This window comes from Rhipicephalus sanguineus, chromosome 4 (assembly GCF_013339695.2).
Source record: "Rhipicephalus sanguineus isolate Rsan-2018 chromosome 4, BIME_Rsan_1.4, whole genome shotgun sequence".
NCBI lineage: Eukaryota > Metazoa > Arthropoda > Arachnida > Ixodida > Ixodidae > Rhipicephalus > Rhipicephalus sanguineus.
The window spans coordinates 140,599,647-140,613,382 of NC_051179.1; the positions used below are offsets into that span (position 1 = coordinate 140,599,647).

At 48.4% G+C, this 13,736-nt stretch overlaps 1 protein-coding gene across 1 annotated transcript; it reads left to right on the top strand.

Annotated features, from left to right (window-relative positions):
* Positions 1 to 3,910: 3,910 nt before the first annotated feature.
* LOC119391642 (uncharacterized) lies at positions 3,911 to 9,868 on the top strand. The gene is made up of 5 exons (XM_049415350.1): positions 3,911 to 4,273; positions 4,336 to 4,418; positions 4,722 to 4,973; positions 9,084 to 9,157; positions 9,522 to 9,868. Exons 1-5 carry the CDS (start codon positions 3,911 to 3,913, stop codon positions 9,866 to 9,868), a joined length of 1,119 nt encoding a protein of 372 aa, XP_049271307.1.
* Positions 9,869 to 13,736: the final 3,868 nt, after the last annotated feature.

Genomic DNA, 13,736 nt, shown 5'->3' on the forward strand with positions numbered 1-13,736 from the left:
CGTCAATGGGCGCTTCGCAGGAAAGACTTCAATTGTCATATGTCGGCCGACCGCCAGTCTACAGTTTAAAAAAGAAATTGCGGGCAGTTTGCACTAAGTCGCGCAAAGTTTGATACAGCGAAGGATGGGCTCGTCGCCGCTTGTACTCCCCGTCGACCGGCACGTCTAGCTTCGAGATGCACGGCTTCCTCCTCCGGAGTACGTAGCAGTGGCGTAGCCAGTGGGGGGGGGGGGGGTACACCGGGTTCATGCCCCCCCCCCCCCCCCGAAAATTTTTTCCTCCATGGGATGCAGAGCACAAAATGTCACTCGACCCCACCTATGTGCCCAGCAGGGCTGGGCAGAGATACTCGGAAAAGTATTCCGGAATACAGATATCGAAATACATGGTCTGACAGCCTAGAATACAGATACTGAGATACATTTTCTTTTACTGTAACGGGATATTTCAGAAATACTTTCGCAATAAGACGAAGAAAGTATTCCGGAATACAGATACAGTAATACAGATGCTGGAATACTTTTTTTTATGTCAAGGATGCTCATACTCAGCAACCACATTTATATGTGCAGCATAATGTTGTAAATAAATTTCCAGCGCATTCAAACTTTCAGTTCATTTATTTATTTATAATAGTACCTTCAGCGCCAATCAGACATTACCGAGGGGGGGGGGTTTATAATGTACATAATTAGTAATAATGACATAATCACATGTATCAACTGCAATAAAAAGTACACTACTTCACAGCAACAGTAACAAGCATTGGACACCGAAATCGACATACTTGGTGACAACAAAATGATCTATGCTAGAAAGAGCATAGTTTAAGCAAATTAATCGAATCACCAATAAACACCAGTGAAATGAGAAAAAGTATACATTTATTTTGCACATAAGATCTGCTTTGTTGAGAAGGTTCCTGTGTGAGCATGTCAAATAGGCTGTCTTCTATACAGCGTCGGTTCGGCCTCAGCGCAAGACTCGCGAAAGAGAAAAAGTCTCTCTACCGCTGCAGACGATCACAAATCCGTGTTATAGTAAATAAATACCGCCTTCATAGCCGGAGAGCCCTGCAGCGTGGCGATATCTCTTCTCAGGTCACCTAGATACCGAAACACTTCCGCCCTGACGTGGGGTTCTGACCATTCAGAAGCCGCATTCGGCCCCCATCTTCGTAATCCTAAGTCGTCTGGCCCGGTCGGCGCCAAGTCAGACGGCTGAGGATTCCGCTGCCCATGTAGGCCGGCCATAATTACCTATGCGTAAAGTTGCCCAATATGTAAAAACAGCACAATTCAGATATTGGCCTCCTAAAATTGTGTTCTTCGGGGGTGAGAGGGTTTAAGCCCTCCCAAGTCGCTCCTGCCAGCTCTCTAAACAGACGTGGAAACAGCGACCCCCACCGCTGGAGCCGACTTCGTCTCTTGCGGCTTGCAAAAATGAATGCTAGTAGCGTTGGTGGCGGTGACAGCATTCTTGGAGAGTGACCCTTTCGGCCCAGGCGACGAGTGCTCGCTGTAGTTTCTGATGGGGCGCTCTGAGCACCAGGACTGGGCAGTATCGCGATACAAGAGTATCGCGATAGTATTTCAGAGATACTTTTGAGTATCTGTATTTCTGTATCGAGATACATTTGAAAAATGTACTTGTATCTCAGTAGTGAAATACTTTTATGAAGTATCGTTTTTTATGGCGATACTATGTAGGGCACGGGTATCTCGTTACTTTTTTTTGTCGGAAATTAGTTGCGGTGTGTTTGCAAGAGGGTAATGACGTTTCTTTTTATTTTTTTGTGCCACCACCGGTTGCACAAAGGCGCACCGCCCGTCGCCGACAGAAAGGGCGGCGATGGTTTCCCCTCAAGCACAGAATGGCCAATGTAGTAAAGCGCGCGACGCCACAGACGGCAGAATCGCGGAGGCAGTGTTGTCGGCCTCTGCCAACGAAAGTCGCTGTCTCTCAATGCCAGTGCAGCACGCCTAATTTTTTTCGGTTGGCAAGCCATTACTTCGTGACCCCCAGCGCGGTTACCGCCTTGGAACAGAGGCTTTCCAGTGCTTCGCGAGCATTCAGTTCCCAAAGCGGCGGCACTTCCAAAAGCACTTCCTGTAGTTGCGGCGGAAGTTACTAGATGAAGGCTACCTTTGTCGCACTTTCAGCCACGTCGCTAGCGTGTCAGGATGCGTTCCTAATTGATCACAAGCGTGAAACGGTTTTTTGTGGTACCAGGCTGTCAGATCATGGGGGTGCCCCCCCCCCCCCGAAAAAAATCTCTGCCTACGTCACTGGTACGTAGCCGTATAGGCTGACGACATGGGCACTTCGGGCTCAAGAGATAATCTTCTTTACCCTGTCCAACTTTGAGACACTGCGCCGTCGATACTGAAAACCATGTTATTCTCTTTTGCTAGTAGTGTTTAGGATGAGGGATGTTTGCAACATTTACGGGTTGCATGTCACGGGTGTTTGAATGTATTGGGCTCCCGCCGCGCAGCCCAAGGGGTATACCCTCGTCGGGAGATGCTATTGCCGAAAACGAACTACTAGTGAAATACAGAATAACCAGCTATGCAGAATGCACAGAGTAATATCAAGACTTGAAGCGGATTTTCCCTCCGCCTCACCCAAAATTAGATAGAAAAATTGGGGGACTCTTAAGCTTCGCCTTTAAGAGTTGAACGCGATAGCGAAATCAGGCCCCTAGTGCGCACTTCAGCCACTAAGTGCATACTTATTAATGTGTATTGTTACACACACACGCACACAGACACACACGCACGCACGCGCGCGAATTGTACAGGTATTCTATCTAAAGCAAGAGTGGCATGGCCTCCAAGATATACGCCGCGCGCCCGCCCTCTCGGATGCCATAAAATGTCGAGACATATTTTTCACAATGCCTCACAGATGGCAGCACATTATCTAGATGGCTTGATATGTTTTCCGCTAGATGGACATAGTTGTCCATTTTTAGAGATGTTTGAAAGTTCGTGTGTGTATTTAGCGGCAATGGCTGCACTATCCCGGCCTTTTTCGACGTAGCTTGGTGGCCTCGCGAATGCGCCTACAAATCGCCGAATGGGCTCGTTTTTCTTCGTGACACCTGCCGAAAAAAATGCGTTAAGGAGACTTCTTTCACTACATGGCATTTATGTAGTGTTTTTTTCCGCAGCAGCTGCAAGTAACATCTTGGCTCTGTGGTTAGACACCTGCTTGCCACGCGAACGGCCCGGGTTCGATCCTCAATGGGACCGAAGAGTTTATTCTTCATTTTATTTGCTTCTTTCTCGATTTTTCGGTCACGGACAATTTTTCGCTCACAACCAACGGTGCCGACGCCGACACCGGAATTTCCGCGACACGAGCTCTCTAATACCCCTGTCACACGAGAAGGTTTAATGTCATTTTCATCTAATGACATTCGACACATCAAATGACATTAGGTGCCGTGCGTTGCTACACGGCAAGATATAATGTCATTTGCAGATGATGGCAATGGCGATGCAGTGAAGATGGGAATGAACAAAAATAAAGTCACAGCGGGTGTAAAAAATTTATCGTGTATATCGAGTGTTATAAAAATTGTTTTCACGAGGATAGCATCAATGCTGAAACGTTAATATGAAGTTTTCTAAATATCCAAGAAAAGCTTGTACATACGAAGTCGAGGCAAGACTGGAGCCATAGCCAGCGTCGTGAGCGTACAATATGGCCGACATGGCGGAGTAAGCCACTGCAACTTCTCCCGCCGATCTCATAAGAAGCGTTGTCGCGGCGTGTTTTTCCTTTCGTGCAAGGCGTAATAACCAAGAAAGACTGCTGGACATTGAAATAGAAGAGCAAGCAAGTCAGTTGCGAGATATTGAAGAGCGGCTGCAAGCATGTGCTTTTACAGTTGCCGCGGTAATGGCAGCGGCGTCCAGCATTCATAGAGAACGTTGGAGCTTCCAGCGTAATGAGCGTTGGTTTGAGGACACTTTGCCACATCTAGGGGAACAACACTTCCGACAAGCCTTCCGCGTGTCGCCGACGACGTTCCGATACCTGGTAGAGTCATGCAGACCTTCGCTGGAGCGCCAAACGACAAACATGAGAGAAGCCATCTCCGTGGAGAAGAGGGTGGCCGCGGGGATGTACCGCCTGTGCTCCAGTGCCGAAGACAGGACCATTGCGGACCTGTTCGGCATTGGAAGGTCCACTGTTAATACTGTTTTCAGAGAATTTTGTAAAACAGTGGTAGATCGACTTGAAGACGCATGGATACAGATGGTGGGACCAAGGCAGTTGGAAAAGCACATCAGGGAGTGTTTTCCGTAAATGGTTTCCCGCAGGCTGTGGGTGCCCTCGACGGCTGTCATTTCCCCGTATCCCCGCCAAAGGACCACGCAGCTGACTACTATAACTACAAAGGATGGTAGGTGCTGTCTTGCTTGTTATAATTGAACATTCATGTTGTTATTCGCTTCAATTGTGCCTGTTATGTAAAATGTTGTGCCTCCAGCGACGTCACGCGTTCTACTTTATTGTTGGCTGTGCAGTAGTGTGTCGCAGTGTAGTTTTACAGATCTTCCACAGTTTAGCTGTTGGGATGATGTGCGAAACATGCTTTAATAAGAAGTAACTGCACAGTATATTTTTCTTCTTGCTATTACAAGTGGCAAGACATTACCCTGATAAGCAGATGTTACAAAGTGTGTTCGTGCTTTATTTTTTACAGGTACAGCATGATACTCCTGGCTGTTGTCGACCACCGCTACTGCTTCAAATACATCAACGTGGGGGCTCCTGGTAGATGTCATGATGCTTATGTGTACGGACGGTCATGGCTGTGTGAGAAAATAGAGCGTGGTCTTCTGGCATCTCCCGTGGCTATTATTGAACACTGCCCGGTGAAACCGCTCATATTATGCGACCAGGCCTTCCCCCTCACAGAAACTTTGCTCAAGCCGTTCCCATCTGCTTCACCTGGGTCTGTCGTATAAGGCGTCACTGCCGACTACGGCGCCAGGAGATGGCACGTGCTCGGCGGCCGCCTCAGCGAGGACGACGAAGAAGAAATAAAGAATGAGGAACGAATGTTTCCTTTGATGTGTCTTAATTGATATGCACGACACAACATATTTTGGCGACGAAGATTTACGAGCCCATGTGCTACCGGTCTGACCTTCATCTTCGTGAGTGTTGTACGTTCGCCTGTCGTCCTCTACGATGAGTGTTTCTGGACTACAACCGCCACCCCCGTTCCTGCCGTCACCTGGACACCCGGTCATCCCTTGGGAGCAATGGATACAAGCCTTCAAGAATTACATGGTTGCTTCGGGCGCCTCCGACCTACCTGCTCTTCGGCGGAAGGCGATTCTGCTCAACTGCTTGGGCTTGGAAGGACAGCGCATCTTCCAGACTCTGACGGCAACGGACGACCCGGGCCTTGCGGCTTCGAGCCCCACGGAAGGGACGTTGGCGTCTCCTAGCCCGGATGACTTCGACTGTGCCATCGCGACGCTGGAAGGTCATTTCAGGAGCAAGGTGAACGTCACTACTGCGCGTCACCGGTTTCGTCGACGTACACAAGCCCCAGGTGAGACTGCGGCGGATTACATCACCGCTCTGAGAAGTTTAGTAGGAGCGTGCGATTTCGGTGACTTGGCGGACGACATGATACGCGACCAGCTGATAGAGAAAACGACCAGCGAGTATTTACGTGAACGCCTTCTGCTGGAAGAGTCCCTAACGCTTTCAAGGGCCCTTACTATTGCAAAACAGCATGATCAGGCGACAAGTGAAGCCAGAGAACTGTCCCGAAAGGAATCACAAGTTCATCGTGTTAAAGATAATTCAAAGGAAAGAGAGAAGCATTGTAGCACGTGCACATGCTATAAGACGCAAAGTCAAAGTCAACGATCCTTCAAAGAGCAGGAATGCTATCGTTGTGGTTCGGCGGAGCACCTTGCAAATAGCCCTCAGTGCAAGGCCAAGACACATAAGTGTCGAAAATGTGAGAAAATTGGCCATTTGGAAAAGGTGTGCAAGTCGCAACGAAAGTTCGCGAAAAATGTTCAGCATGTCGCGGAGGATAGCGATACAGCTGACCCAGACGATCACTTAAGTGTGTGTCAAATCTGGAGCCGTAAGAAAGGAATTTACGCAGTATTAGAAATTGAGGGAATTTCTGTGTCATTCTTGATAGACACTGGATCATCGGTTTCCATTCTGGCTGAGGACCTTTACAAGCGTCACTTTTCTAAAGTGTATCCTCTGACATCTACGTCCGTTCAGCTTCTCGATTATTCCAAGTCCGCCATTCCAATTCAAGGATGTTTCATTGCTGCGGCCTCATTCCATGGTCGATGCACTTCTATCTTATTGTACGTTGTGCCTGGAGGAACAACTATTCTTGGATTAGATGGCATCGCGGCTCTGGACATGAAGATTCAGGGGTCACCGCTTAAGTGTCTTCTGATGACGCAAGAAACACCTGTTTTGCCTGAAGAGTTACGTTTCGAATTCGAGCACCTATTTTCAAAAGAGCTCGGAACTGTTAAAGGCTTCTGTCACAAGGTCAAAGTTCGCGCGTCTGTTCAACCAGTGGCCAGCAAGCTGAGACGGCTGCCACTTGTCATTCGCGAGCAAGTCTCGGCAGAAATACAAAAATTAGAAGCCCAGGGCATCATTGAGCGCGTCGACTCGTCAGAGTGGGTGTCACCCATTGTGGTAGCTAGGAAAAAGGATGGCTCGATTCGCATGTGCGTTGACCTACGGGAGCCAAACAAAGCTGTGGTAGTGGACAGTTTTCCTTTGCCACAAACTGAAGAACTACTGAACAGCTTGGCTGGGGCGCAGCGATTCTCAAAGCTCGACTTAGCTTCTGCGTACCACCAGTTACCACTCAGTCCAGAGAGCCGTGACCTTACTACCTTCATAACTCATGACGGACTCTTTCGCTTCAAAAGGGTTTGCTTCGGACTAGCATCGGCGCCCTCAGCATTTCAAAAGATGATGCATTTGATCCTAAAAGGGTGCAAATGCGTCTTATTTTACATTGACGACATCATCGTGTATGGACGCTCCCGCGAGGATCATCTAGGCAATTTGCGCGCTGTTTTGAAACGGCTCTCTGATGCGGGCCTCAGGTTGAACCACAAGTGTGTTTTTGACGTCGCAGAGCTGACTTTTCTTGGTCATGTTGTCAGCGCTAGAGGGTTGTTCCCACTTATGTCATCCATTGAGGCGATAACCAAGGCACCATCACCTAAAAACATCAACGAACTTCGTTCGATGCTGGGACTTGCAGGTTTCTACTCCAAGTTCATCCCCCATTTTTCTGACGTTGTGGAGCCAATGCGTGCCTTGCTTCGAGGAAATGCACCTTTCGTTTGGACTGCGGCAGCACAAGGCAGTTTGGAGCGACTGAAAGCTCTTCTAACATCTTGCGAGGTTCTTCATCTTTTCGATCCTCACTTACCGGTGTACGTCACGACTGATGCCTCAGGATATGGATTAGGTGCGGTACTTCAGCAAGATAACGGAACCTCACTGCAAACTGTCGCGTTCGCCTCGCGTAGCCTGCAGCCACATGAACGGCAGTACTCAGTTGGCGAACGTGAGGCCCTTGCCTGCGTCTGGGCTTGCGAACATTGGCACGTTTACCTGTGGGGGAGACCTTTCATCTTACGGACTGACCATGCGGCATTGGTTACGCTCCTTTCAACGAAAGGTACCGGTCACCGTCCATTAAGGATTGCGCGCTGGTCCTCACGGTTGCTGTGCTACAACTACACCGTGGAATACAGAAAGGGTAGTGAAAACGTCGTGGCTGACGCTCTTTCCCGGCTGCCCGTACAGAGTTTACTCCGCGATGCACCCGAAGAAGAATTCATATGCTTCCTGTCTCCAGTCGTTACCATGCAAGAGCTTCAAGAAGCCAGTGCCAACGACCCCGCTCTCTCTCAAGCCAAACACTTCACGATTACTTCTTGGCCTGACAAAAAATCTTTGTCGAAAGAGCTGCTGGCTTACTTTCATGTGCGAGCTGAACTCTCAGTTGTAAATGATATCTTGTGCCGGGGTGAAAGGATTGTCGTGCCAGCGTCTATGACACGCCGTTTTATGGATCTGGCCCATGAGTCACATCCAGGCATTAGTCGCACCAAAGCTCGCCTGAGAGAGTCTTATTGGTGGCCGTGCATGGACAGTCATATTGAAGAGCTTGTGCGCACATGTGTGATTTGCCAGTCCTGTGACAAGTCTGCACGTACCTCTGCAGCGCCAATGCAACCCGTTCCTCTTCCTGACAAAGCTTGGGAAAAAGTTGCAATCGACATCGTAGGACCTTTCACGCAAGCTTCAGCTGACTGCCGTTTTGCCATTACAATCATTGACTATTACAGCAAGTGGCCTGAAGTGGCTTTCGTAAGAGACGCGACCACACCTACAGTGAAGAAATTCTTACTTGAACTTTTTGCACGCGAAGGATACCCACGTGGTCTCGTATCCGATCATGGGCCACAGTTTTCATCAGCAAATTTTGAAGAATTTCTCGCAGAACGTGGAATCAAGCATTACAACTCTTCAGTGTACTACCCGCAAGCTAACGGCTTGGTGGAACGATTCAACAGGGTATTGAAGTCATACATACAACTGGCTCTGTTTGAACGCCGTGATATAAAAATAGCCATGCTTGATTACCTGCAAATATATCGATGTACGCCTCACGCGACAACTGGTGCTGCGCCCGCTGTACTTCTTCATGGACGCCAACCTCGAACAAGGCTCGACATAGTGGGCATGCCCGACAAATGCTTCAGCACGGACCCGTCAAGGGCGATTGAGCAGTTGCGAGAGCGCGTGAAAAACAAGCAAACCAGGTCGAAGAGCTATACAGATGAAAAACGCGGAGCCAAGGAACCAAACTTCGCCGTTGGTGATTACGTGCGGGTTAAATTATCTGCCATTCCTGGGAAGCTATCTTCACAGTTCTCCGCGCCCAAGAAGATCGTTGAAAAGCGTGGACCAGCCTCGTACTTGTTGGAAGATGGACGAGTGTGGAACGCGTCCAAGTTAGCCGCTGTTCACCCTGCAGCTGTCAGCAAAATGAGATCAGGCACATCTGCTGTTATGAACTGGTCACCGGCATCCACTCAATCGTCTGGTACAGTTATGGGTGATCTATCGCATCCTGGCACATCAAGAGTGGATAATCATGAAAATGCGGACTCTCCTGAACCACTCGCAGCAGACAGTGCGCAAGTTTCACCCAATAAGTCGGGATCTCAAGCGTGTATTAGAAGGAGCACTCGTAAGAAGAAGACACCGCAGAAGTTCAAGGACTATATTAGGTAGCAACTATTTTTTTTTTTCGCAAAAGGGGATATGTCGTATAAGGCGTCACTGCCGACTACGGCGCCAGGAGATGGCACGTGCTCGGCGGCCGCCTCAGCGAGGACGACGAAGAAGAAATAAAGAATGAGGAACGAATGTTTCCTTTGATGTGTCTTAATTGATATGCACGACACAACAGGGTCCACTAAGGCTATCTTCAATTACAATTTGTCCAAAACAAGGCGAATCGTGGAGAATGCCTTCGGTAGGCTGAAGGTACGTTTCCGTTTCACGATGAAGAGGATGGAATGTAAACTGGCCAATGCTCGACAGGCTATCAAAACAGCCTGTATCCTACATAACATCTGTGAGTCCTTCAGGGATGCTGTTGAACAGCACTGGGAACAGGACGCACAAACGTTTCAGGCATTGTATGAGCAACCTTTCCATACCACCACGGTTTCAACAGGACAGGGTGAAGAAGTACGACAAGCACTTGCTAAGTACTTTTGGAACCGTGCTCAGCAAAACGCGCTGCCATCATGATTGATATTTTGTGTAGAGTGCAGTGACCATATATATTACATTTATGCAGGCAAGTGTGGATGTATGTAACGAAGCATGAAAGCATTCTAAACTCTTGTGATCCTTCTAATAAGGGCGATGCAAAACTGCTCCGTCGGTACGAGGAAATCACACCGAGAGTGAGTGAAGGATTAATTAAGAAATTATGAAGGAATTATTATGACTAAATGTACAAAATTAGAGCTTTTTTGTGAGTTCTTTTAGGACTGAAATTAGTTGCTCCTCGCGCTTCCCAGCCTCCTCTTGGAGCTGCAGTTGCCGCCTCCGTAGCTGATGTTCTCGTTCCTTCGACCGCTCTAGTGCGTAGCGCATATTTCGCTGTTCCTCAATTATGTCCTTCAACAGTGCAGCATGGCCTGTCTGTGTTTTTTTCTTCTTCAAACCAGAGCTTTCTGCTTGCACACGTTTGCCTTGCTCGTTGTTGGGTGCTGTTGGTGCTGGGGCGTCAGTTGGTGCTGGGGCATCAGGTTCCCCGGCTGGTGAAGGTGGCATCTCCATGCCTGTGTCAATCTCCACGGGAGACAGCTCCTCCTCATGCACTGTTGTGCTGCCCACCTCCATTCGACGTATAATCTTTAAGAAATTATACAGGCAAAGTAGGAGCTTTTAGAACTCGCACAGTTAACTTCAAGCTTGTAGAGCAATCACGTGTGCACTATGCCAAGAATGCAAGTGACTTGTGAGCCCGTTCCTTGATTTCTGGTTCCGTGCTGTTCACACTGAAACAGACATTTGCAGCCAGAGTTGAGTCATCTAGCACAATGCTACAAACACAGTAAATATCTGCCGGCACTTCTACGTGCAGTGCTCTCACCTGCTCGACAGTCTCATCGCTGTTGCAACGACTCTCCTGCACCAGGGAAGCATCGTTTATGGGCAGCGTACCAAGGAACTTGTGAATTTCCCATTAAAATGGCCATCGAATGCAACCTGACCCTGTCCTTTTGTTTTTGGTGATGTCTCTGAAAGCAAATGAATGTTTCATAGTGCACTCAGTATAAGCTTAGAAAATCAAACAACGGCAGGTAAACACATTTACAAATGTCACAAGTGGTTCAGTCATAGCACCGAGCTTTGTAATTCGTAGCGGGATGCTCCGAAGTAGCAAACTCGCGCACGTCGCTAGCGTGGCTATCTCTCTTGATCACAAAAGCAATAGCTTCGAGGCGTTTCACACACTAGCACGAAGCAGCCAACCCAAACACAACTTTGTTTTCAGCCCAGAAGACGCAGCAATACAGCTCATTGCATATCGTCCACACCGAGCACGTGAATCAAAAGACGCTGCCTCTTTCTTGTGTTGCACACAACCGGCGAAACGCGGATGCGCGTCTTGAGGAGTTGCACCGTAAGGGACGCATGCATGGTCCCCCTAGATTTTCATTACATCTGCGGCACCGTTAAGTATCCAGCGAGCAGGCCAAAACACAGCAGAAGAAAACATGACAATTGTCGGATCGTTCGCGCCACACGAATGCATATCTATAGGCAAAACATGAAGTGCTCTCACCTGTACTTGTTCGCGAGATTTTCAATCTTGCTCTTCACTTCTTTTATTGTTCTTTCGATGCCGGCAGCACGCAATTCTTCCACAATTGCGGCGTAAACCTTGGCGTTGCGTTTAGCGCGCCTCAGGTCGCCCAAATGATCTTCCCATATCCTTATTAGCGTGAGCGTTTCCGCTTCAGTCCAACGGACCCTTTCTTTTGGCGCTGCAGGCTGCGTGCCGCTGTCCCTCTGCGTTGACGCCATGGATGCTACGAGGCAACGCGGTCTACACTACACACAGTCGTCTCCGACAGCTACCATAAACACTGAGCACATGGCCGGCGACGCTCTAGTGGCAATGTCGCTGGGAACGAGGATATTCGAACTTTTCATAACGACCGAATAGAACTGCTTGCAAAAAAATGAAGCAGTAGTTTAAAATAAGAACATATTAATACCTTTTATCATTTATTAAATTTTATTACATAATTTGTTCGTGGCCCCCCTCCGGCGAGAGTACTCATTCGCGACGAAATCATGGCGAGGACGCATTCGAATGAGTTCAGCGAGCTCATTCGTTTTCTGAAGTCATTTTCTTTTAATGACATTAGACTTCTCCGTGTGGCAGCCAACTAATCTCATTAAACGTAAATGTCGTTACGTGCAAATGACATTAAACCTTCTCGTGTGACAGGGGTATAACGCTATCGTGTTAAAACAGGCGACAAAGTGGCGCACATTGCAAACCAATTCTTATCCCAACCCTGTTCAGTTACACAACAAGTCCCCAGAGATCTACCCAGACTCAATTTGTAAAGCATGTAAAATAGCAGAAGCCTCCCTAAGCCACATGCTATGGGGGCATAGGCGTATCTACCGGGGGGGGGGGGGGGGGGGGGGCAAGGGGACGCTAGCCCCCCACTGAGAAAATTTAGGGGGGCGGAGCCCCCCCCCCCCCCTCCACTTTCGACAGTGGTCACTGTCGGCTGCGCACTGGGAAACCATGAACCGAAGCGAACTTTTACTTCTACACAGCAATCACTTAATTATATAACGAAATCTGTCTTGCGCTTTTACTGTGGAGAATGTCTGCCCCGCCACGGTGGTCTAGTGGTTATGGCGCTCGACTGCTGACCCGAAGGTCGCGGGATCGAATCCAGGCCGCGGCGGCTGCATTTTCGATGGAGGCGAAAATGTTTGAGGCCCGTGTACTTAGATATAGGTGCACGTTAAAGAACCCCAGGTGGTCGAAATTTCCGGAGCCCTCCACTACGGCGTCTCTCATAATCATATCGTGGTTTTGGGACGTTAAACCCGAGATAATATTATTATTATTATTATGTGGAGAATGTCTCCCGTGTATCAGGACCAACGCACTGTGTGTTCTCTACGGTGAGTGAGAGAGAACCTACGCACTGTAGGTTCGCTACACGTGCCTCAAACATTTTCACCGCCATCGAAAGCGCTGCCGCCGCCGCCGGTATTCGATCTCGCGATCTAGGCTTTCTGGACTAAGGAGGCTGAAGTGACAGCCAGGCTAGTTGGTCTTGAGTCATCTCGAATTGACTTCTACAAGGCAAAGTACAACTCGGACAGCAAAGAAGCACACACACGCGGCGCTGTTTATTTCTCTCCCTCTCTCTCGGCAAGGATGAGTTCACAGAGTTGCAGACGCGCACAAACAGCTCAACATCGTTATACTACAACTGAAAACATTTATTATACTCATATGAATACATCTCGCCAGCTGCTATAAGTAGCCGCTGCCAATGTGATCGGCGGGTAGCCTTCTTGAATTGCATTCAGAATGGAATGAGATACTGTCCGGCTATTCCAAAAAATGTTTAGGTATTGTTCAGCATAGTAATGCGTTGTTTAGTGTGCGCACATAATTTTAACACCGCGAGATTTCACAGATTCAGGACGTGGCGTAACATGCACGCGATTTTAAGGCACAGCGAACATTTTTGACGAACGGCGAGGAACGAATGACCAAACATATGCCGTATTGAATCTATTTTTTATGCAGTCGTGCATGAGTGGCCATTACGCAATGGAAAATTTTGGGGTCATTTGTTGCATCGCGTTACGGGCAGCTGCCGTGTGTATGACCCAGAAAATTTTGACCAATCATAAACAGCTAACGACCAATGCGGAAGGGAAAAAAATGCGGGGTATTTTAACGTTATAGCCACCCATATTTTTTCCAAAGAAAACTTGTGCTTACACGGTTTGCGTAGGCGTACTTTTAGAGGCCGGAGGGTCTTCCAAGCAAAGTAGAAAACAGCGCAATACAATGACAACAAAGACCAAACAGGACCAGCGCTGTTCAGCGCTGGGT